Below are 25,028 nucleotides of genomic sequence, written 5' to 3'. Positions count from 1 at the left end.
CAAGAGTGGTGGTGGTGGGGTAACTCTGTGTCTGGGCTGTGCCATTGCAGACCACATGTGAGTCGAGACAGAGGAGAACTTGGAGTCAGATCACATTTGAAGGTGAACCTAGCTAATCTGCATTTTCTGAAACAATGCATGGACCAAAATGCAGGCACCCTTTGAAATCTGGACTTCTCTGAGTTTTTGCAATGCGGTTCTCCTCCCACTCCAGCCAAGTGATGTGTTCAAAAATGCATGTACTAGGGTAAAAATGCATATGTGTCCATGAAAAACAACATCCAAAAATGCATGATCCTAGAGGAAGTTGCTTTGCAAAACAAGTATATTCAAAGAAATTGTGTACTAATATGTGCATATTAGGAGAAAAATGCAGAAAAATGCTTATGAATTTTATTGATGACTTTAAAAAAAGATCCATTAGAAAACAGATGCAGAGAACCAAACACAAGATTGGAAAAATGAGAAACTGATCAAAAGAGAAATTGACTTCCCTAGTCATTGCGAGGAGCCTTGCCATGGGAAGACTTGAGAGATTTTGCTTGCGCTTGCCCTGCCTATTCCTTGGAGACCTTTAAAAAACAAAAACAAATTCGGCTACCCCCCCCCCCCGCCCATTCCCTCCTTACAGCAGCTGTCATCTGATCCTCTCGTTCTCTCTGGCTTTGAATGGGCCTCTCTCTCTCTAGGAGTGCCAGATGTTGAAACAAAGGTCTAAAAATAATCTTTCCATCTTTCCAGGGAGGTGGGGGGCACAGCCGTTGGAGCAGCTGCGAGATCGGACAACCTGATCAAACTTGGAAGCACGAAACTTCTCCGACAACATTCTCAGTCGCACCCAGAGCTCCTACAACCGTCTTTTAGGACTAATAGCTGTGTGTGCTTGCATGCAAGGGGCTGGCTGAGCTGGACTTTTGCCTGACCAAAACCAACCTCCTCTTTCTGCTCTAAAGAAATCTGAAGCCAGCCTCGTCCTTGCTGAATTTGGAGTCGGGGAGTTGTTAATTGTTCTCGGTGTAAGGAGAAGAGACGGGTCTGTGCGTGTGTCAGAATGGGGTGCAGACACTATTTCTTGGTGGTCACTTTGTGCTTGACGCTTCTCCTATCCCCGCATTGCTGCTGTGGAAAAAAGCGCTGGAGAAGAGCCTCATACCTGAAGCTGGCAGAGAAATATGATGTAAGTAGATTTGGCTTGGAAGGTGGAGGGAAGGGAAACCAGAGGTGCAGGGGGGGGCATAGTCTAGTGGTAGAATATGCAGAAGGGCCCATGTTTAATCCTTGGCTTTTCCGCCTGAAACGCTTGAGAGCCACTGCCAGCCTGTGTAAACAGTACTGAGCTAGATGAATTTAGTGCGCTGACTTAGTGCAAGGCAGCTTCCTGTACTGTATCCTGAAGAAGTTTGTTGCATTTGGGAATGGATAATGCATTGGGTCTTCCTTAAAGGAAAAATCAGAGGTGCACAAGCAAAAGAAATGGGGTATCTTTAGAGGTTACCCAGTAGATCAATGGATTTGGGTCTACTCTATGAGTATTATTTGCCAGGAAATCACTTTTCCCCCTTTTAAAAATCTTGTAAACCACCCCCGCTTCAGTTTCTGCAGCTCTCCTCTCTGCAAATAAGTGAATAAAGGGGGAAAATAATCTATAACACAGGACTAAATAACCAAGAACCAGAGGTTTGATTGGGAATATGCAGACAGGGGCTAAACCCACACCCTAAAGGTACCCATTCAATTCTAAGGGACACATAAGACATAATTGGTCCCTTAGAATTATTATTTATAACCTGCCTTTCATAAAGAGGATCTCAGCACAGGGTAGAAGATATAGATTCCACAAAATTACGCTCTGCCTCTACTTTCAGTGGCAGTAATACTTTATGAATGCTGGTTGCTGGGAACAACAGATGCTTGTGAGTTTCCCACAGGCATCTGATTGGCCACTGTGAGAACAGGATGCTGGACTAAAGGGGCCACTGGCCTGATCCAGCAGGGCTCTTGTGTTCTTACATAAAAATAGCCACAAATCATTTTGAAAGTCTAAGATGGCAACCTAACCTTTTTTACCTGGGACTAAGCCCCATCGAATTCAATGGGATCTAGATACATAGAGCAGCTGATTTTACTTTCAATAAAGTTTTAAAACAGCTATAATTAAGAGGGACATATGTTTATAATTTTACTAAAAAGCCAGTAAATTATATGAGCAGAGCAGATTCAATGCAGCCATATAACTGAAAATAAAGTGTGATGTCAGATGCTGTCTTGAAATGGAATACTGTACACATTTCTTTAAATTTATTAGGGGTTTGCCTTCTATGATGATTTCTTGTTTGTTTAATTGGGAATGCTTATATGAAGCATTGATTCTTTTGTGCCTGCGTGTGTGATCAATTGTTTTCAAATTATTGAATTCTTTGGGTTGACTGTATCCCTAGTATTTCTCCTCTATGAATCTGTGCTTTTGATGTGACACTAATACGCATGTCTTGATCATTACATTAACTGAATGAGTACTTATGTATGCTAGGCTGTTCTGACTGCCAGTTAGATGCTGGAATAGATGGGCCGTTAGATGGACCCCAGAAGGGCTCTTCTTACTTTTGGTCTTCCCCTCTGGTATATATATATATATATATATATATATATATATATATATGCAGGTTTTGGTGTCCTCGGGTGTCTTCCCGTGTAAAAGTTGGGGTGTCTAGGCGACGTTTCGACGAGGTCTCACTCGTCATCTTCAGGCTGGTGCTTTCGGCTTCTTGTTACTGGAACAGAGCAGGATCTCAGTGTTCCAGTAACAAGAAGCCGAAAGCACCAGCCTGAAGATGACGAGTGAGACCTCGTCGAAACGTCGCCTAGACACCCCAACTTTTACACGGGAAGACACCCGAGGACACCAAAACCTGCATTCCTGTACCCGTGAAAATCTACGAAAGCATATATATATATATATATATATATATATATATATATATATATATGCAGGTTTTGGTGTCCTCGGGTGTCTTCCCGTGTAAAAGTTGGGGTGTCTAGGCGACGTTTCGACGAGGTCTCACTCGTCATCTTCAGGCTGGTGCTTTCGGCTTCTTGTTACTGGAACAGAGCAGGATCTCAGTGTTTGAGTTCCTATAAATACTGTTGAGGGGGTGTGGTGTATAGCCTCCAATGTTCTGGGCAGAGAGGAAGTTCCCAGGCTAGTGTGCCTTTTCTTCTTTTGTTCCTTAATTACTTGAGGGATATCTTGAGTGATTTCTTGAGTGATATCCTGAGTACCACTTAGGTGGGTCATTAGGTGTGGATTAGTTGCTAAAGTCTTTGTGTCTCAAGTAATTAAGGAACAAAAGAAGAAAAGGCACACTAGCCTGGGAACTTCCTCTCTGCCCAGAACATTGGAGGCTATACACCACACCCCCTCAACAGTATTTATAGGAACTCAAACACTGAGATCCTGCTCTGTTCCAGTAACAAGAAGCCGAAAGCACCAGCCTGAAGATGACGAGTGAGACCTCGTCGAAACGTCGCCTAGACACCCCAACTTTTACACGGGAAGACACCCGAGGACACCAAAACCTGCATTCCTGTACCCGTGAAAATCTACGAAAGCATATATATATATATATATATATATATATATATATATATTATTCTTATTTTAAAATTGGAGAGAGGGCTCCTGCAGTGACTCTTTTATTTCCTTTGTTTCTAACCCACTTTACCTCTAAGGAGCTCAAGGTGGAATCCATGGTTCTTCATGTTTGCCGTTTCATCCACAAACAAGCCTGGAAGGTAGATTAGAGTGCCGGACTGTGATTGGCCCAAGGCCAACTAGTTTTATGGCCCAGTGGGGATTTGAACCCTGGTCTCCCAACTTCTGATCTGACACTCTAACTTGCCATCTTCTCTCTCTTCTCTTACATTCTGGAGATCTCTCTGGATTAGGTGTGTGTGTGTGTGTTTAGGAAGCTTGCTGTTACTTGCCTCTCCTCTTCCAAAGATGCCTTCATGGTATTTGCACTTTGGGCAAGCTGCCAATCATGTGATATGCTGAGCTAGCAAGGTTCAGGGTTCCTCTCCCCTGCCGCCCACCCTCCTGCATGTTGAAGGACCACTGTCTTTGAATATGCCCCAAGGAGAAATGTAGACAGGTCTTCTCCAGAGGGTGGGCTCATCACTGGGGCTTGGTTTCAGTGTAGGGGATAAGCAGGCCCCATAGTATGAAAACTGCAGGGTGGGACATGATGGTTGATTTATATGCCCATTTTTGACCCAAAAGTCTCCAGAGCAGCACATTAATGCAAAAACAGAAACAAAAATAATAATAATGCAATAACAGTGCAAGCCTAACTGAGTCTACTTGGAAATAAATCCCATCGAATTCCATGGGGTTTGCTCCAGGAAAGTGCGGCTAGACTTGTAACCTAAAGTCAATTATCAGACTCACATAACAATACACCAGCTCCAAGCATGGCATGCAGACACCCACATCCCATTCCCAGAAGTGGGAGGACTCATAGCCACATCCATGTGGATGAGCCCTTTCTGTCATTGCTTCCATCAAAGCAGCAAGAGCACTGGAGGTTTCTATGCCTGCAACAGAGAGGCTTGAGAAGATGGACTTAGGGACATTGGAAGTCATGTTCTATTGAGCATTCATCCATCTAGCTCAGAATTCTGGCCCTGACTAGCCAGGCTTTGATATTGCTGAGAGAGGCAGGATAATGACTACAGAGTTGAAAGAAAGTGGCTGGGTGGAGAGAGCCAAACCTAGGTTAGGCCCCATCTGCACCATTCCCCCCCCCAAAAAAAAAAATCACGCCACTTTCACCTGTCATGGCTTCCCACAAAGAATCTTGGGAACCATTGTTTGTTCAGGGTGCTGAGAGCTATTAGGAGAACCCAAATTCCCTCCACAAAGTTGCAATTTTAAGAGGTTCCTGGGATGAGGAAGTGGTTGCTAAACCACTTTGGGAGCTGAGGGGAATAGGGATGCTTGGGTCCTGGTTCTGGGTTTCTCAGGCACCCAGTTAGCCACTATGAGAACTGAACACTGTATTAGATGGGCCACTGGTCTGATCCAATAGGCTCTTGTGTTTTTATGTGCATGTCTAAATGGCTGGTAAAGAACAGGTGTGTTGCCATAGAGACAACTGGGTGGTGATGCTTTCTTAGCAAATAGGTAGCCCTCCATCCTCCACACTCTCAGCTGGCTGGAAACTAGCTTTTAGTCTGGCTGGAGCTGAAAGCTAGAAAGAGATGCAAAGGTTTGCCTTGCTGTGTGTGCTTAATCCAAAACTATGGCTTTGGGGATCCCAAACTTAATGGGGAAGCATGATATGATGGAGTGTTACTGCTGCCTTTCCATCTTGTGCTCAGGTTCTCTCTCTCTCTCTCTCTCTCTCTCTCTCTCTCTCTCTCTGTGTGTGTGTGTGTGTGTGTGTGTGTGTACCAGAGACACCAGACACCAGAGACTTCATTGGCCTTCAGTCTAAGGAAACTGAGCCCTTAGGGCAGTGATGACCAAACTTCTTGGCCCTCCAGCTGTTTTGGGACTACAACTCCCATCATCCCTAGCTAACAGAACCAGAGGTCAGGGATGATGGGCGTTGTAATCCCAAAACAGCTGCATGGCCAAGTTTGGCCATCACTGCCTTAGGGTCTCTTGGCGCTAACAGATTGGGGTGTGTGCAGTGATATATACTGACAGGAGTAGTGCTTTTTTCCTAAAAAAATGTTTAGGGGTACTCTCATTTTGACTCAAGAAAATCACCATTTTATAGGTAAAGGTAAAGGTACCCCTGCCCGTACGAGCCAGTCCTGACAGACTCTGGGGTTGTGCGCCCATCTCACTTAAGAGGCCAGGGGCCAGCACTGTCCGGAGACACTTCCGGGTCACGTGGCCGGCGTGACATCGCTGCTCTGGCGAGCCAGAGCCGCACACGGAAACGCCGTTTACCTTCCCGCTGGTAAGCGGTCCCTATTTATCTACTTGTACCCGGAGGTGCTTTCGAACTGCTAGGTTGGCAGGCGCTGGGACCGAGCAGCGGGAGCGCACCCCGCCGCAGGGATTCGAACCGCCGACCTTTCGATCGGCAAGTCCTAGGCGCTGAGGCTTTAACCCACAGCGCCACCTGCGTCCCTCACCATTTTATACATAGTTCAAATTGGGGAAAATAAATACAGTAAATGGACAAAAGTACAAAGATTCACAAAATGTTTAGGGGTATGTGTACCCCTGCGTCCCCCCATTTAAAAAAGCACTGGAGAGGAGCCAAGTGGTATTGGGTGGGGTTGAGTGTCTTCAGAGAGGAAATCTACTGTAGGTCAGGTGGAAGTCAAAAGGGCCTCAAGTATTGTTTGAGGTTGAAAAGACAAGGCGTTTTAATCGCCGTTTCCTTGAAAGCTCATTTCCTATTATTGTTAGCAGGAACTCTCTAGGATTACTAAGAACGGAAAGTGATCAAAAGGCAGCAGAGAGGGCTCTCCTTGAAAAAGGAAGGCATTAAAAGGGGTGATTTCAGGGGGACTTAGGTCAGGGAATTGATTAGTTTTAAAGTCCACTCATAAATTAGATTGGAAGGGAAGGAAGTTGTTATTAGTAGACAGGTTCTGCACAATTTTGCTTCTATGTGGTCCATTAGGTCAAGAACAGACACACTCAGGTCTGAAACACACTTATTCAGAAATAGAAATAGAAATAGAGAAATAGAATCTCTCAATTTCTGTTTCTCAGGTGCCTTCACCCACCCCCACCCTGCAAAAAATAATAATCATAAACATCTGAATTTCAGTTATCTGAATTTCCCTATCAGTTTGTGATTTATTTATTTTTAAAAGGTCCTCTCAAAAATTCACCAACATTTTTATGGGCAATCCTTCTAACAGACATGCTTCTGTATGAAATTTTGTCTAATATGCATGCATTTTGGCAAGTGCTTTTCTCTAATATCCATTTCTGTAAATTGTTTTCATTATTATATGGATTTTTATGCACACTTTTCTCTACAATGTGCATTTTTGCACACAACTCGGCTGAAGAACTGCACTGCAAATTCAGAAATGTGCAAATAAAGGATGGCTGTCTTTCAGTTTGCATATTGTTTTGGGAGCTGTGAATTAAGTGGGTTCATGCTGAAATGCAAGTCAACAACTTCCAATGGGTTCAATGCGTTATTACTAAGAATACGGTCGGGTAGCTTTTTTAAATTAATAATCCAACAAGAATGATGTAGAGAGTTGCTATGAATTTAGATACATGCAGATAACATGGATCAGAAAGCATTGCACGGACCATCATCTGTTCTACAGATGTGTTGATGGGTCCTTTTTTTCGTTCCCCCGCCCTGCCTGAAACTTTGAGTTCACAGCTAGAATGTGGCTGGCCACCTCTTCAAATGAATTTCATTGGAACTCGACATCACACTATTATGATCATTCTGTTGAAATGCTTTTATAAATGCATATACCTTTCCATTCCATCATATCCTCCCCAAAAAACCCACATTACACCCCCCCACACACCCCAGTTCATTTGGAGAAGAAAGAGTCAGAAGGCCCACTTTCAACTCAAAACTCAACCATGGGTTCACCTAGAGGCCTCTTTTCTAAAACATGAACTCTGTCTGCATCGGTGAACACATGGGAGTTTCTGGTGCTACCTGGAGCATTCCTGATCCATGTATTAACCATAATGAAGCAAAGCAATTTGTCAAACAGTGACCCCCTAGTGGCAGAATGCAGCAATAACCTCCTTATGCTGGGAGAAATCATACAGAGTGACACCTAGTGGCAGAACATGGTATTAGCCCTCCTATGATAAAGTCAGAGGTGGAAATGAGGGCGCCTACCTCCAGATTTATTGATAATAAGGAACGGAAGAAACCTAGCTGGTACCAGATGAACAGACAGATTGAAGGTATTCAATACAAAGGAGCAATCCTGGGAGAAACGGAGAAAGGATTAAAATTGCAACAGAATATTCCGGAGACTGCAGGGACCTACAATAAGCTAGAAGTGAACAGACATGCATCTTCTAGAGGTGTTGTTTGCATACTGGAACAATGGGGCTTTGTCTCATAAACATAATGGCAATCAGATATAGTTTGTCAACATCATTTATATCATGTACTATGATAAAAATAGAGCTTGGTGTGTCTGTGGATTTTGTGTGTGTGTGTGTGTAGCTGCATAATCTCAGCCCAGAGGGATGACACAGTGGAACAGGAACAATGTTAACAGTATGGTAATACATGACAATTAGGCACGGTGCCCAAACCCTCCAGGATATGTTCTTTCCAGCTTACCTGTCATCCAGGTGCTACTGAACTGGAAAAGACCCCAGATGTTCTTAGATTAAAATGATCTGTGAGGAAAGGCGGGTGTACCAGGAGGCAAAAATGAAATACCGGTCTCAGGGGTGTGGGGCAAGGAGCTGGTTGCCGTTAAGGTGGGAGATGGAGAGGCTAGACACAAGAGACCCAGTCTACATCGTTTGCACGGACACACACAATCACACACACCCACACCTTCCCACATAAAAGTGTTGCCTCCCCCCAACCATTATTTGCCCATTAATAGGATAAGAAATTGCATCAGGAAAGTATTAAAGGGAAGACAACATTGCAAAGGGCCACAGGTGAATGGAAAGTCATCTTTCTTGCATGCAGAAGGTCTTAGGTTTAATCCCCAGCATTTCAAGGTAGGGCTGAGAGAGACCCCTGTTGAAACCCTGGACAACTGTCAGTGTGGAAAATACTGAGCGAAATGGGCAGGTGTTCTGGCTCTGTATGGCAACTTCCTACATTCCTGTTGCATTGAAATGCTAATTGGTGGGGCTCTGGGGTTTTGTTGCTCTTAAGATAGCCAAGGTGTGTTTGTGAGTATGCTTTTTTCCTAGCAGTCTGCACTCTGCGCTCTTCCTCGACACATCCAAACAAACAAACAAACAAACAAATAAACAAACAAGCCATGCCATTTTTAAACAAGGGCAGCCCAGATTTCTTAAGGCTCAGTAGGGAGTGACCCCTGGCTCCTTCTGATCACAGTCAGGTATGTCAGGTATCTCAAATATCTCAGGTACGCTTTTTGTATTTGACTAGAACCGGAGGGGATCAAGGCCTGTCATCACAAAGAAGAGACAATTAACTTCATTTGTGGACTTCTTGTCGGCTCAGCATCTGACTCTACTGTCTGCTTTCAGAATCCACACCACACCAATACTTTTATCCAAAGGGAGATTTTTTTAAAGCATGGGGGGCTTTGCAAAGAGTTTGTGCCCACTTGCAAAAAGTTTATTAGGACTATTAAATGTTCTTCTTTTTAAACAAATGCACTTCATTTCCACGAGATGTGGGAATGACTGTTAACTTTGATGACTTAAATAGCACTAGAGTCGACACATTCCTGGAAGATTAGTCTATGAATGGCTATGAGCCATGATTGTTACAGAGGCAAAAGATCTAGAAATGTCTTGGCAAATTTTCAAATGAAAGGGTGGCTTCCATAACCACAACCTAAACAGACTCAACAAATTTAGGCAGCTGTGCTGATTTCTGTCTTGATACCCCGCAAAGAATGACACATCATAGCATAAAATCCAGATTATTACAATCAGTTTACAGTCCCAGATCAGGGGAATGGACTACCTCAGAAGGTAGTGCGCTCTCCTTCATTGGAGGTTTTTAAACAGGTTTGATTGTCATCTGTCGGGGATTCCTTAGCTGTGATTCCTGCATTACAGGGGGTTGGGCTGGATGACGCTGGGTGTCCCTTCCAACTCTGCAATTCTATGAGGGATGAGAAACCTTTTCTGTCTGGCAGGCCAGATCTTCATCTCTCCACCCTCAGAGGCCCAATCTGACAGGTGGGTGGGGCTGCCCACCTCTCAGTCACCAGGCATCAGTAGTGATGTCAAGTGATGCAATACTTGGAAGCCCTGACTTTTTACACCTCAGAGCACAGTGTGGGGCTGTTTGAAGGCCCTTTTGCAAAAAGCCCCATGCTGTTTTTTGAACTGCCAGATTTTTTTAGGTTTAAGGAGCAGCATGGGGTTGATAGCTGGATCTACACTGATTTGTTTAGCATTGTTAGGACTATGTTAGATATATTGTTCTAAAACGTCACAGGGCATACTTGTAAAATGAAGCGTTTCTTACCTTTTTTAAAAAATAAAAATGCTGTTTCGCTGGTTGCTTGTTGCTCTGCGGCGCCTTCAGGTGTCACATTTTAATACTGCATAATGAAAGTTAAAAGTTGGATGTCATGTGTCCATACGGTTATCAAAACCGTTCCTTAACACCTCCTTAACGTTAAAAACCATGGGTGTAGGTTCGCCCCGAGGCTGCATGTGCCCTTTCCATTAGTGCAGGCTTTCTCAACCTTGGATCCCCAGATGTTGTTGGACTACAACTCCCATCATCCCTAACCTGGCTAGCCCAGGATGATGGGAGTTGTAGTCCAAGAACTTCTGGAGAAGTTGAGAAAGGCTGTGATACAGGAAGGAAGCAGCACCCTGTAGGAATGAACTCTCTGCTCATCAGCTGATAGGTGGGGGCTTCAAACCTGCTGGCTGCACAGGTCTGCTTTGCCAGGCTGTTCCCCGCACAGAATGCACAGACAAATCAGATCTTACCAGGATTCAACCTCCTCCTGTGACATCAGCTGAATGGCCTTTATGGAGCAATATGGACTCCCTGGTAAGCCAAGGATTGGCCCAGGGGCTGGATTTCACCTCCTCTGGAGTAGATAATCATGGCATAAAAATAAATACACCTTGGAAAACACATTGAGGTATAACAAAATCTTCAACTGGCTGACGTGCAACTTTAGCTTTCGAATAGAAGTGAAAACAATATTTCACTAGAAACAAAATGCATCCCACACCACCCACATGGAGATTTAAAAGGGTGTACCAAGGTGTGACAAAGGAAGAAGGAAGTGTCGGTTTAAAATGTAGCAAAGTGTAATGGGAGGATTACGAAAAGTTTTTGAAAGCGCAATACATGTTAATGGATGGTCCCTAAATTAAGGGCTCTTCATAGCTGTTATCGCTGCCAGTTATCGCCATCTGCTGGACTATCTGAGTAATGCAGATATCCCTCAAAATCTTAATGACTGAAGTTAAGGCTGCATAGTTTATTGGGGGGGAAATATTTACACTTCTAATTAAAATGGTTAACAACATCTCAGTTACATTTAGTTGGTAGGTTTGGAAGTAGTTGCAGGGGAGAAACATGTAAAATCCCAAATTGGGAAGTTTCTACCTTGGATGATTATCTTCAAAAATTAGGAATCCCCCCCTCTGTTTTACAGTCCTCTGTTTGAAGGAGTCCTCTATTTTAAGGGTTGTTTGGTCCAAGTCTGGTTGAAAGATAAAACTCGCTAAGAAGAGAGAACAGGAGCCATACAGGTCACCTGGACAGAGTTGTCCCTACTTTGGAGAGATGTATTATATTTCTGTTTAAATTATAGTCATTATTTTTAAATTTATATGTATGCCTATACATTAACTAGGACATGAAGTGCAAATCTGTGTCCTCTTTTATCTTTCTTTCTTGGCAATACCTAAGGAGCCACCCTACCCCCTCCTCCAAAAGTGTTCCCCTTTTAAAGTAAAAAATAAAAAATAAAGCATGGTGTTTGAACATGAATTATGAGACTCAGTGTGACTTCCCTGGACTTTCTAGAACTGAAATTATTTTGGAACCAAAAACATATATCAGAATTCCACAATTAATGTGCAACATAAAATATTGATACATTTTGTTCTAAGGCCACCTCCAGACCGCCCGTATTTTGCAGGAGGGATTCAAGAATATACTAGGAAAAGTGAGTTTGTGAATGAATGTGTTCTGTCATCCAAACACAAGAAATCCACTTAAACAAAAATCAACAATGGGCTCTTGAAGGTGGGAAAGTGATGGGGAAATGCATTGAAAAATGTGGAATGAAAAAATGATGAACAGGAAGCTGTATTAGCACCCCCACAAGCAAATCAGGATGAATGCGCAATAGATGATGTCCCCATAATAGTGCCCATCGGGACTGGCAAGTTGGAAAAGAAGAAGATCAACAGTAGGTGGCGCCAGAGCCAATGCTAGCCAAAACCAATGAGCAGCACAGCCAACTGATTCTAGTTTTGAGACTAGGGAGGAGGAAGAAGGCAGTGTCAACCCCTTGGACTGCTTGTAAGTATGAAATCAGACAAGTGAGGAGTGGCTGGGGGCAGAATTAGGTTGGATGGGGCAGTGCCCTATTCCCCCTAAGTACTCCCCGCAAACAAATCAGAATAAATGCTCAATAAAGACTGGATATGTTCTACCTCTTTTAGGACTACGAGTACCCCCTTCATTCCCATGGAACGCCTTACCAGAAGAACGACCGCTGCCCCCCTCCACCGCAGACGCTGCCTGACCGAGCGTGCGAGGTGCCCAGCTGTCGCTCAGACTCCGAGTGCGAGAGACACAAGCGCTGCTGCTACAATGGGTGCATCTATGCTTGCCTGGAGTCCGTGCCCCCACCTCCAGGTATGCCAGCCCATAATATGTCATGCTGGACCAGATGAGGGGTGAGAGAGAGAAAGGGTGTTATTGATCTCTAGCGTAAAATATTCGATCAGAGGAATACATGGAGGTCTGCCTTTGGCAGATTGAAATATGGTAAGTGATGCTTCCAGGTTCAGCTGCATGGTATCAGATGTTAAGTGTTAAGGCTGAACTCCCACAGCAGTTTATTCCGTTTTTTCCAGTGTTTCCTAACTGTTAATTCCCAAATAATAATAAAAATTCCTTCCAGTAGCACCTTGGAGACCAACTAGGTTTGTTATTGGTATGAGCTTTCATGTTCATGCACACTTCTTCACACTAAAGCTCATACCAATAACAAACTTAGTTAGTCTCTAAGGTGCTATTGGAAGGATTTTTTATTATTATTTTGTTTTGACTATGGCAGACCAACACGGCTTCCTACCTGTTAATTCCCACTTTATATTTGACCCTGGGATAACTCAGTGTGGTGCTAATGATGCCAAGGTTGTAGGTTTGATCTCTGTAAGAAGCAGCTGCATATTTCTGCATTACAGAGGGTTGGACTAGATGATTGTCAGGGTCCCTTCCAACTTTGTGATTCTATGATCTATGAGATTTCAAATGACATAAAAGTCACTTCTGGAAATCTAGTAGAACATAGTGGAAGCTTATCGCTCAGTTCTGTGTTAATTACTTCCAGAAAATATCCATTTGGAAGCCCATTAACCCAGAAAACCATGGGAGTAAAGGCCTTTCCTGCTTTTTTCATGGGGGGATAATGGGGGAACAGAAGCATACATGTGCTGAAAAGGTGTGGGAGAAGCCACATTGTCCAACGGTGTGTGTCAGCGTTGTTCGTCACCATGTGAATGACATTTAGCATGACCTGCAGGTATATTGATCAAAAAGCCACAGTTCCCTAATGCTGTAGGTACCGCCATGTGAAAGCAACGTTAGAAAGCAGAACAGAAGCACTAGCATTATAATCAGGAAAACTAGTGAAATGTTCTGCATGTCTGAATGCAGCCAAGGAGGAAAATACCACCACCATCCCCCTGCTTATGAACTTCCCTGGAGTATCCGTCTGCCAATGATCAACCAATGATCCATCATAGCAAAGCAATCCTTAAGTTCTTCTATTCACTTTTCAGTGTTCTCATTCTCCATAACAATGTCTGGTTTCTTGGAACAGTTTTGGATTGGTTGGTTCAGCCCAAGCCACGCTGGCTGGGTGGAAATGGCTGGCTTCTCGATGGACCGGAAGAAGTTTTACAAGGTCAGAAAAATATGTGCATCATTTGGAAGGTGTCAGAATATTGATACTGCTCTACAAATATGTTTCCCAATTTGGTTATAGCATTGTAGGATGGGTGAGGATTCTGGTAAAATGGTCAGACCAGTCTCTTTGTTAAGTTAAGGGCTCTGGCTAGGCCTGCAAAGTATTTCTTTGCATGTCTAAACAGTACAAATACTCCTAACTAGAGCAGGCACCCCCAAACTTGGCCCTCCAGCTGTTTTGGAACTACAGATCCCATCATCTCTGACCACTGCTCCTGTTAGCTAGGGATGATGGGAGTTGTAGTCCCAAAACAGCTGGAGGGCTGAGTTTGGGGATGCCTGAGCTAGAGCTACTTCCAGGAGACAGGGCTTCTCCCCTCACTTGTCTGGAGGTGATGCAATAAACAAGTGTAAGACAACAGACCTGAGCTGGTCTTGACCGGAGCTAGGAAGATACAGAGGTCTGGCTTGCTCTCTGTGCTGAACCCCCAGCTGTGGCTTTGGGGCACAGACACGCGCCCCCCCCCCCGCAAGAAACCTAATGGAGAAGCAAAATCTGTTAGAGTTTTAATACTACGAGCTCTTCCATCTTATGCCCAGCTTGTGCATATGTGTAAACAAATAAAAATATACCACCATCTCTGGTGACCTTCATTCCAAGGAAACCCAAACTGCCCTATGTGCTGGTACCCCTGAAATCTCCACTTGGAGAGTGGAGTGTGTGTAACAGTAGGAAGTTGGCTCCCATCCAGACCAGTAATGTCTACGGCTTTCCAGAGTCTCAGGCAAAGACGCTGTCTGTTCTCTGGTCCTTTTAAGTGGAGACACTCTGACACTGCATGAGGGTTCTCTGCTATGGCTCCCCAGAGAAAGGCAGCAAAAGCTAACTTAACCTGGTCTCTTTTCTAGCAAGATTCTCTCTGTGTGTCTCTGTCCCTCTCTGATGTTGCCAGCTGATCATGAAAAACTGAATTGGCATGCTCTTGTGCTTTTAAGCACACTTCAGTATGCAGAAATCAACTCACAAAACTTTTCACAGCACAGAGAGAAATGTGCTCACCTGCTAATGCCCACACACCAAGCAGCTGTTAAAAAGCAGAAAAGGCTGGAGCAGGATGAAAGCTGGCAACCTTGTACTCTTGGGCCAAGCCTTTGGACTTCCTTTGGAAAAGCTACTTTAATTCATATAGCCTAATAGAGATGAGCAATCAGGGTTATCTAATGATGAGGAAAAATGCCCTCCCCTCCCCACAAAGCCAATTGATTTGCATCTGTCCCTGGCAGAGATCTGAGTCCAAGGCTCAAGGGAGAAACATTGAAAGACATAGTGGGCCACTAACTGAGCAGAGAGGTTTTGTGGGCACATAACTGCATCCATGTCATGTTCTTGTCACCTTTGGGCTGAGAAGGCAACCAGCAAACCAAGCCAGCAAGGAGGACCCTTGAGCATGGCTTGGTCAACTCAGCAGCCTCAACACACTAAGCCAGATGCACCTTTGGCCTGGACTGGTGGGGACCTTCTCATGTTCTCCTACCACTCTTTCCACAGCCGAAGCATGCAGCACTACAGAAGATGGAGACGAGCCTCTGCACTGCCCAACAGGATATGAATGCCACATCATTAATCCTGGCAACGCCGCTGAGGGCATTCCCAACAGAGGCCAGTGTATCAAGCTTCGTGGGAACTCTGGTAGGTCTACACATGCCCTTGACCTTCTGAGGGTCAAGAGGTGGAACAACCACAAACATGACTCTTGTGTACAGCAGGGTACATTTCTGCCACACACAAATCAGAGGTTTCTATGCATGCACCTCTCCGTTTTGGCAAGCAGGATTGAAGACACATTCCAGCAAAAGTGCTTGAGAAGAGCACAAATGGGGAGTCGGGTGCCACATGGCCTGAGGTTTCCCACCTCTGATCCATACACATAATGTGCGAGTCAATGCCGATCTTTTCTGATTCTTCTGTACTTCTGGCTTCCAGACACTAGGTGTGACTGTAAGTGTTCTGCAGATCATTGAGAAGGAAAAGCCAACATGGTGCCCTTCAGATTTTTTGGGACTGCAGCTTCCATCATTCCCAGCCAGCATGACCAATATTCAGGGATATTGGGAGTTGTGGTCCACAACTTCTGGAGTCCACTGCATTGGCTACACACTGGTATAGAGGAAACTGGGTAAGCTCCCTATAATGTCCGGAGTTCAGATTTGTTACTGTCTCATTTCTAAAGGGCTGTGCAACATAATGGTTTCAGCAAAGTCAGGAGAACATCCAGCCAGCATGTTGTTGTCAATGCAAGATAGTCATTCCAATTTTACTATCTGGAGCTCATTTTCATTTGTTTTTCTCCCCAGATGGGTGGAATCTAAGGCCTAAATATTACAAGGAATATTTTGGTAAGACTCCACCATTGCGATCTGGATCATGACAAATTCAGCTTAAATGCATATTGCTGTTTGTTTGTTTGTTTGCTTGCTTGCTTGCTTGTTTGTTTCTATATATATATATATAGAAAAGTGCCCCAAAGTGGGTTAAGGTAAAGGTAAAGGTAAAGGTACCCCTGCCCATACGGGCCAGTCTTGACAGACTCTGGGGTTGTGCGCCCATCTCACTTAAGAGGCCAGGGGCCAGCGCTGTCCGGAGACACTTCCGGGTCACATGGCCAGTGTGACAAAGCTGCATCTGGCGAGCCAGAGCTGCACATAGAAACGCCCCAAAGTGGGTTACAATAGAATAATTAATGCACAATAAAAGTCAGTTTAAACACACACACACATATAGCCAAGAGCAGAATGAGATAACTCAGACATATTAACAATCATCCAATGGTCCACTTGAACCACCATGAATTCCTTCCTAGGATTCCAAGCCAGTTGCTGGAAACTGCAAGCGGGGAGAGGGCTGCTGCTTTTGGGGTTCCCAAAGACTGGGCCCTATGAGAACAGATTGTTGGACTAGGTTGGCCTTTGGCCTGATCCAGCAGGCTCTCCTTCATGCATTGCATGGTTAAACTATGGAACTCATTCCAGGGGAGGCAGTGAATACCAGTTGCTGGAAACCACAGGCAAAGAGTGCTCAAAGAGAGTCTCTTGTGCTCAAATCCTGCTTGCAGGTTGCCCACAGGCATTTGGATAGCCACTGTGAACAGGATGCTGGACTACATAGGCCATTGGCCTGATCCAACAGGGTTCTACATATGTAAACAACTGCTATTCTCTTCCTATCCCACTGTCCTGCCCATGAAGCAGGTCTTCACCTTGCAATTCTATAACCCCATTACACCATCAGGAGTTCAGCCTACACTCGAGTAGGACCTTGGCAGAGACACATGCCTGTATGGCATGTTCCCTCCCTCCTGGTCAATCGTTCGGGAGCTTCATAAGCTTTCTTCTGCCGGAACATCACAGCGACCGATGCCAACCGACACTGGCACACTTAGGGATCAGCAGAGTTTGCGCATCATGCATGTGACAGACCTCAGCAACTCAGTATGTTGGCTAATCTACTTTATTTACATATAAACACACATGGAGCACTGCAACATGGCTCCGTCTCTCTCTAGCATCAGACAGCAAAGAGAAAAAGGACAAAGGACAATAGTCCCACTTAATGGAACACAGTAACACAAACATCCTGTCTTCGTCACTTCCCACTCTGTGGAGTCAAAACATATACCATCATGTGATAGACAAAAATCCCATGACTGCAATCATGGAGAGGTAATTCTAAAATACACCATGATATTCTTGAATGGATTCACATTGTTAAATGTTCATGTTTAACATCTTTTCTGCCCATTGATGTTTTACAGGAGGCAGTTCCAATAACGTGGTGGGCTACGTCAAACAACAGCAGAAACACCTTGGTTAACTCCGGCAAAGCCTTCAGGGGGATTCTCCCAATAAATGGGGACATGGCTTGAAAATGTGTGACGATGCCTCTGCTTTCTGCTGCAGCTCTCAGGTCTTCCCCACAATCTAAGATCCAGAACAAAACAACATGGCACCTTCGAGATGTCGTTGCATTAAAGCTCCCATCAAACCCCAGGTAGCCTGCTCAGCGGCCAAGGACCATGGGAGTCATATCCCAACATCTTATTGAGGGCACTGCATTAGATACCCCTGTCCTGAATTCCTGGTGGTGCCCTAACATTGTTAGACTCCAACTCCCATCAGCCCTGGCCAGCATGGCCAATAGTCAAGGATGATGGCAGCTGTAGTCCAAGTACATCTGGAGGGTCCATCACTTTGGCTACCGCTGGCCCCGACCAGTGATAAGACTCAGATAGGAAACCATGTCTTGTAGAGAAATGCTGAATAAACACAGATCTTAACTCCTAGTTACCTTGATCACACTTTCACCTGTCACTTTGCACTGCATTCTTAAAAGCCACTGTATTCTTCTCTGTGTTTTCTGAGCTTGACTTTTCCCTATCATTCATATTTTGATAATAGAATTTCTGATTGGCAGTAGCGTCTTCTCATTTGCACACACAAAATAAATGCATCTTGTCCAGTGAAACTGCCTTGTCTATTTATTTCTTTTGGTGTAGTTCAAATGGAGCGGCCCTGTATGATATAAGAGGACAGATTTCCGCCCCCCTGCCCTTGCCCAGATACCAACTGCTTTGGAAATACAGCTAATCTGCACATGCCAAGTGTATTATCACCATTCCTTCTATTTCCAGTGTCCAGACTGTGATGGCAATATAGGAACAGGTGGTATGGTGTTATGGACTAGGACTAAGAGACCAGGGTTCAAATTCTGCTCACAGGGTGGTCCAGTTGTTGTCTCTCAGCTGAACAGGGTTGTGAGGAAAGGATGGGGAGAGGGAGGTCTTGAGCTCCTTGGGAGGAAAGGTAGGGCAATAAATGTTAAAATAAATGCAAATAAAATCAGCAGCATTTGCACAGAAGAAAGAAGTTATCAGCAAGCTTGCGGAAATTCCAGATTTATGCAAACATACATATAACCTTTAGGAAAGGTTGGGGGCAGCAACAATAGCCCAATGAGGACTGAGCATGCTCAGTAGCCTCCATGCTGATGGACTGTTGGGGCAGGGCAATGAGAAATGGTGGTGAGAAATGGAATGGAATGGAAGGATGAAATCCTGAACAGTATCATGCCCCACTGCCACATTTTGTGTCGATGACCTGCTTGCAAATACAATCCATTTGTATGCAGATGATTCATTTATAAATGAGGTGGATGTCAGGCATCCACTTTGCTTTGTCCCAGCTCCTGCCAACCTAGCAGTCTGAAAGCATACCAGTGAATGTAGATAAATAGGGACCGCTGTGGTGGGAAGGTAAACAGCATTTCTGTGAGCTCTGGCTTCCGTCACTGTGTTCCGTTGCACCAGAAGTGGTTTAGTCATGCTGGCTACATGACCCAGAAAGCTGTCTGTGGACAAATGTTGGCTCCCTTGCCTGAAAGCAGAGATGAGCGCTGCACCCCATTGTCGAATTTGACTGAACTTAACTGTCCAGGGATCCTTTACCTTTTCCCCAACCAAGGACCCTCCAGTGGTGGCTGGTGCCCATTGAGGCTGGTAGGGTGGCAGGCAGGGAGCTGAACAGTAGGTGGCACCAGAACAAATGAGAGGCAGAACCACTTAATTCCAGTTTTCTTTCTATCCTCCCTGCTGAGTTCTATGAGGGCAATACTAGGAGGAGGAGGAAGCTGACAGGTAGTGGTGCCTCCCAGATTGGGTGTAAGTAAGAAGGCAGACAGGAGGGGGCTGCCCAAGGACCCACTGCTCACTGATGGCTAGGGTGGCCGTGTGCCCTACTTTGCAGAGGACACTCCTCCGTGGGAAGACATCTCTATTTGGAGGGCTGTTTGATGCTGGGTACATTTAAAGATAAGCCTAAGAAAAGGGCTGCATCTCAGCAGTAGAGCTGCCAGTCAGTGTAGACAACACTGAACTAGATGGACCAACGTTCTGATTCAGTATAAAGGCAGCTTTCTGTTTTTCTTCTAAGGGAAGACAGAAACCTTTCAAGACGATATTTTATGACCCATTCTGCTGCATGCCTCATCATTTTATGGAATGACTTTCCTCCTTAGAGAATCTTCTCTTCTGTGCCCAGAGGGAAAATGCCTTTTGTGAGGACATAAAGGAAAATGAGGGGCAGTGACCTTTCCCCCACCCCCTGCAGCTCAGAAAACCTGGTGAAGTCTTGTGGCATCTTGTTCAGGTTCTTAACTAGGAATGCAACCTGGTTTAGCCAATGAATCGATCAAATATGTTTGCAATCAACTAAAAATTATAAGGAACATTTATTAAATCTGTTAGATGGTTGTTATGCAAAAAGGTCTCCAAGAGTTGTACACAATGAAACACACAATTACCGGAAACACGTCCAATTCATAAAAATAAATAAATCCCAAAGCAACCTCCAATTAATGGCTACTAGCCAACCTAGCAGTTTGAAAGCATGTCAAAGTGCAAGTCGCTAAATAGGTACCGCTCTGGCGGGAAGGTAAACGGCGTTTCCGTGCACTGCTCTGGTTCTCCAGAAGCAGCTCAGTCATGCTGGCCACATGACCCGGAAGCTGTACACCGGCTCCCTTGGCCAATAAAGTGAGATGAGCACCCCAACCCCAGAGTCAGCCATGACTGGACCTAATGGTCAGGGGTCCCTTTACCTTTACCTTTAGCCTTGCTGGCCATGCTCTACCTCTGCCCATTCCTCTGTCCAATGGACACACAAATTGCTGGAGAAAGGAGAGCTGCTTTATCCTATGTAGTGAGAGTGTAAAGGCAGCCCACACTCCTTGGGTCTCACCCAGATCCCAGAAGAGCATGCTGGTCTCTTACAACTCTGATCCTAAACTTCCAGCAGCATGAATGCCAAGCGTCTAACCCCAAGGTTGGCAATCACACACTTCAGCGCTTCAATCAGGAAATGTTATTAAAAATAAAAAATACGAGGAAAAGCAGGGAAAAGTTCAAAACAGAATGCAAAATAGGCCAAAGAACTGCGGCTCTAAAAATCTACTAATGCTAGCCCATTTACTACACCCTAGTTGGTCTGGTTTACTCTCAAGGAAGCAGTGAGGATAGTCAGCTTCTTACAAAATCCATTCTGGATACCTGATGGTGGTGGGAAAGGCAGCTATGAATTTTTTCAGGATCCAGACAGGTCCCTCACGTTTCTCAGGTAGACATCTGAAGTTCCCTTTTTTCTTTGAAGAGGATGCCTGGAAGATACGTGACAGCTTAACTTGGAGGACACCAAATTCCTGTCTGACAGTAACCACAGCCTTTTCCTCTCTGACATTTTCCCTCTCCCTCTTTCTGTTAAGTGGGTAAAATACCTGCTTTCTCCTGAAACAACATTCTGCTACCATCTAGTGACAAAATGTTGTAAATGCAGCCTCTTTTTACCTACTACTGCTGACCCATTACTGTACAGTACAGTGGTACCTCTGGTTATGTACTTAATTCGTTCCGGAGGTCCGTTCTTAACCTGAAACTGTTCTTAACCTGAAGCACCACTTTAGCTAATGTGGCCTCCTGCTGCTGCCACGCCGCCGGAGCACGATTTCTGTTCTCATCCTGAAGCAAAGTTCTTAACCCGAGGTACTATTTCTGGGTTAGTGGAGTCTGTAACCTGAAGCATATGTAACCCGAGGTACCACTGTATTGCAAAATTGCTTTCTCTATTTACATGCTGCTGCCGCCTAGTGTTACAGCCTCTTTTTACCCACAGCTGCCATCTGATGGCATACTAGTGCAAACTGCAGCCTCTTTCTACATGCTGCTGCCAGTTGGTGCTTGCTGGACAGGCTTCCCAAAAATGTGGCCCATCAACCAGGACTTCAAATAATGAGCAAAAATGTGACCCATGATTTTGTTTGTTTTTCAGCTCCTGCCCAGGTGGGTCACATTTTCACTCATTTTTCAGAGTCCTCACCCATGAGTCATATTTTTGGATGAGTTGATTGCTGTCTTTATGTTTGATCTCAACACCCTTGCTCTTTCTATTTTTATTGTGTAAATTGCTTTGAGACACCTAATAAATATTTATTTTTATTATGTGGGTTGGTTTTTTTAATTGTAGCAATGCAGTTGCTATTAATCACTTCCCTGCTCTGCTCACATTACTGCAATGGAGGACCACGGAGAGCTACACACTTGACTCAGCAAGGATTTCTGCCTGAGAGCCAGTGAAGCACACTTCAATGGTCAAAAAGTGGTATACAGTATTTAACTGCTAGTGATTAAGTGTCCAAGCCTGGATTTAAAGTGTCCCACTCGGGCCGTACTTATCAGTTAATAGGTAGGGGTTTCAAATCTACTCTGCTCTCACCTTGAAAATCAACATGGCTGTAGCTGAACTAAAAAGGTAACAATATCTAGGGTTGCCATACATCTGGAATTTCCCAGACATAGCCGGTATTCAGCCCTCGTAAACAGCATCCTGGTGGAAATTCAGTGAATGTCCAGGAAAATCCGGACGTATGGCGCCCATGCATGATGGAAGTGTTGAAAGACCATGATGGAAGATGAACAATGAAAAGATTTTTGCTCTTTGAAATATAGTATAAAACTCATTATCTCAAATCTAAGACCTAGTCTTGCCAGCTGTTCATTATGTCAAAGATACAAATACTTCGGCCGAGCGGGGTAAACATGCAGAAGATTGTGCTTCTCAGGGATATTTTAAACTGCAATTTAATCAACCTAAAGTAGGGTGAAGGGGAACTTCTGGCCTTGGGGCCGAAGGCAGCCCTCCGGGCCTCTCTAGGTGACACCCCTCCTATTGTGGTGGTCAGCAGGACATAGAGACCTAGGAAACACAGGGAGCCAGATCATTGGTTCATTGAAGTCTCCTCTAGACAATCTGTTTACTGAAAAATTGCCCTGATTTGCTTGCACAAAGTTCTCAGGGAGGTTAGGCAGACCAGCTATTTTTCAAGCATTCATCCTGATTTGTTTAGATCACATTTGTGTTAAGCAAATGTCATCCCACACTTTCCAGTAAATCTTTCCATCACTTTCCTTATTGCAAAAGTCATTCAAAAAATAAAAAGCAGGTTGGTTGTGCAAGGAAAGCTCAAAATCAACTCCAGTTGCACAATGTGAACTTGCTGGTATGTGATTGAATGCCATCTGCAGAACAGCAGCAGTCTGGAAATGCCCTCAGTACTGGGACTTGCAGGAGCAGCTTTCTGGGGTTCTTTTCCTAGTCCTACCTGCAGATGCCTAGAACTGATGTTTTTTTCATGCAAAACATTTCTTGGGAGACAGCTGTTCATTTGAACATAGGAAGCTGCCTTACAGTGGGTTACACCATTGCTCTTCTGTTTTTATTTTTCTGTTACAGAATTGTACACAAATCATAAAACATGACATTGACAGAAAATGGATCACTGGGGTGGGAATAAAATACTGAACATATTATTTTGCAATACATAATAATGAGATGATTACAGTAAACCACTTCAGTGGATTCCTCAATAAATCAACTCTGAAAGCACAAGATAATAAGAGTGAACTAAAGAGTAAAGGTAAAGGGACCCCTGACCATTAGGTCCAGTCGTGACCAACTCTGAGGTTGTGGCGCTCATCTCGCTTTATTGGCCGAGGGAGCCGGCGTACAGTTTCTGGGTCATGTGGCCAGCATGACTAAGCCGCTTCTGGCGAACCAGAGCAGCGCACGGAAACGCCATTTACCTTCCCGCCAGAGTGGTACCTATTTATCTACTTGCATTTTGACGTGCTTTCGAACTGCTAGGTTGGCAGGAGCTGGGACCGAGCAACGGGAGCTCACCCCATTACGGGGATTCGAACCGCCGACCTTCTGATCAGCAAGTCCTAGGCTCTGTGGTTTAACCCACAGCGCCACCCGCATCCCGAACTAAAGAGTATTGCCTGCTTATTTACACCATATTGCAATGTCAGTTGTAGGAATTTCTCATCCATGTGTTGTTTCATCTGTATATTTAACGAAATCATACAGTGTAAAAATGATATTGTTTTTTCTCTCCCTTTGCCACCTCCAGTTTTTGCGACAACTTTTCCATTATGGCTGTTTGCTGGAACAGTGAACAATATTCATTAATTGCAAGGTTTTCCATGTTCTGGCTATCCCTATTCTAGCTGAAGTTAATAAATGTGCCTTACTTCTTAAACTCCATTGCTCTCTCCAGCTCAGTACTGTCACCAATGACTGGCAGTCGATCTCCTGGGACCTGGGATCTTCTGCATGCAAAGCAGATGCTCTGCCTTTCAGCTACAGCCCTTTGCAGTGTGTCACATTGTCTAGGGTTGAGAGATGGGCTGTGGGGAGGAAACCTGGGCGTGCAGAGGCACGACAAACCAATTTATTAGGTTGTGGGTTTTTTTTATTAAAAAAAAACACCTCTCAGTATTAGGCTACTTGGCTCGTTCTTTTAAAGTACAGTGGTACCTCGGGTTACATATGCTTCAGGTTACATACGCTTCAGGTTACAGACTCCGCTAACCCAGAAATAGTGCTTCAGGTTAAGAACTTTGCTTCAGGATGAGAACAGAAATCATGCTCCGGCGGCGCGGCAGCAGCAGGAGGCCCCATTAGCTAAAGTGGTACTTCAGGTTAAGAACGGTTTCAGGTTAAGTACGGACCTCCGGAACGAATTAAGTACTTAACCCGAGGTACCACTTTACTGATGTTCAGATGTAAAGAGTTTTAAATGCAGTTTTTAAATTAAAAAGAATATCTGCAAACTTCTTTTTTAAAATCAATCTCTCTGCTTTTTTCTTTTCTTTTAAAGTTTGGAACTGGAACAAATAAACAGCAATCTGTTTTCCTGCCTGTCCATCATGAAACCAGCAGTAGGTCCAGCTGGAGAAACGGAACAGACAGAACCCACCAGCCATGCTCTTTACGTACTGAAAGGCTTTCTATGCCTCCATACTGCAGCCAATCGCTAGCGGGGGCTAGGCCACATTTTATCCAATTAAAACCCACCCTCGGCTCCCCACTCCCCACCCCCGCCGCTCTGACAACGACAAATGGCAAAGGGACGTAGGCGGGAGCACGGATGATTCAGCCAATTTAACCAGCGCAATCTCTCCGCTTATAGGTGGGAGAGGTGCACCCGCCTTCTTTCCAAACAACCACTGAGCAGGCAGGAACCCGCCGGCTCAGCCAATCCGAGGGGACTCTTTGGTTTTATTTAATTATTTTGCTGCGCCTGCAACCAAGCTTGGCCTTGGAAATTCCCTCCGT

General features: G+C 44.6%; 1 protein-coding gene across 1 annotated transcript; it reads left to right on the top strand.

Moving 5' to 3' along the window:
* The first annotated feature begins 636 nt into the window (after positions 1-636).
* Positions 637-18,327, top strand: WFDC1 (WAP four-disulfide core domain 1). The gene is made up of 6 exons (XM_081924130.1): positions 637-1,177; positions 12,332-12,527; positions 13,720-13,803; positions 15,355-15,495; positions 16,161-16,202; positions 17,618-18,327. The coding sequence occupies exons 1-6, from the start codon at positions 1,052-1,054 to the stop codon at positions 17,674-17,676; spliced, it is 648 nt and encodes a 215-aa protein (XP_081780256.1). The 5' UTR covers positions 637-1,051; the 3' UTR covers positions 17,677-18,327.
* Positions 18,328-25,028: the final 6,701 nt, after the last annotated feature.

The sequence above is a fragment of the Podarcis melisellensis genome (assembly GCF_964234715.1).
Source record: "Podarcis melisellensis genome assembly, chromosome: 8".
NCBI classification, from domain to species: Eukaryota; Metazoa; Chordata; class Lepidosauria; order Squamata; family Lacertidae; genus Podarcis; species Podarcis melisellensis.
Note: the sequence above shows the minus strand (reverse complement) of the source record. Positions and strands in the feature narration are given on the sequence as shown.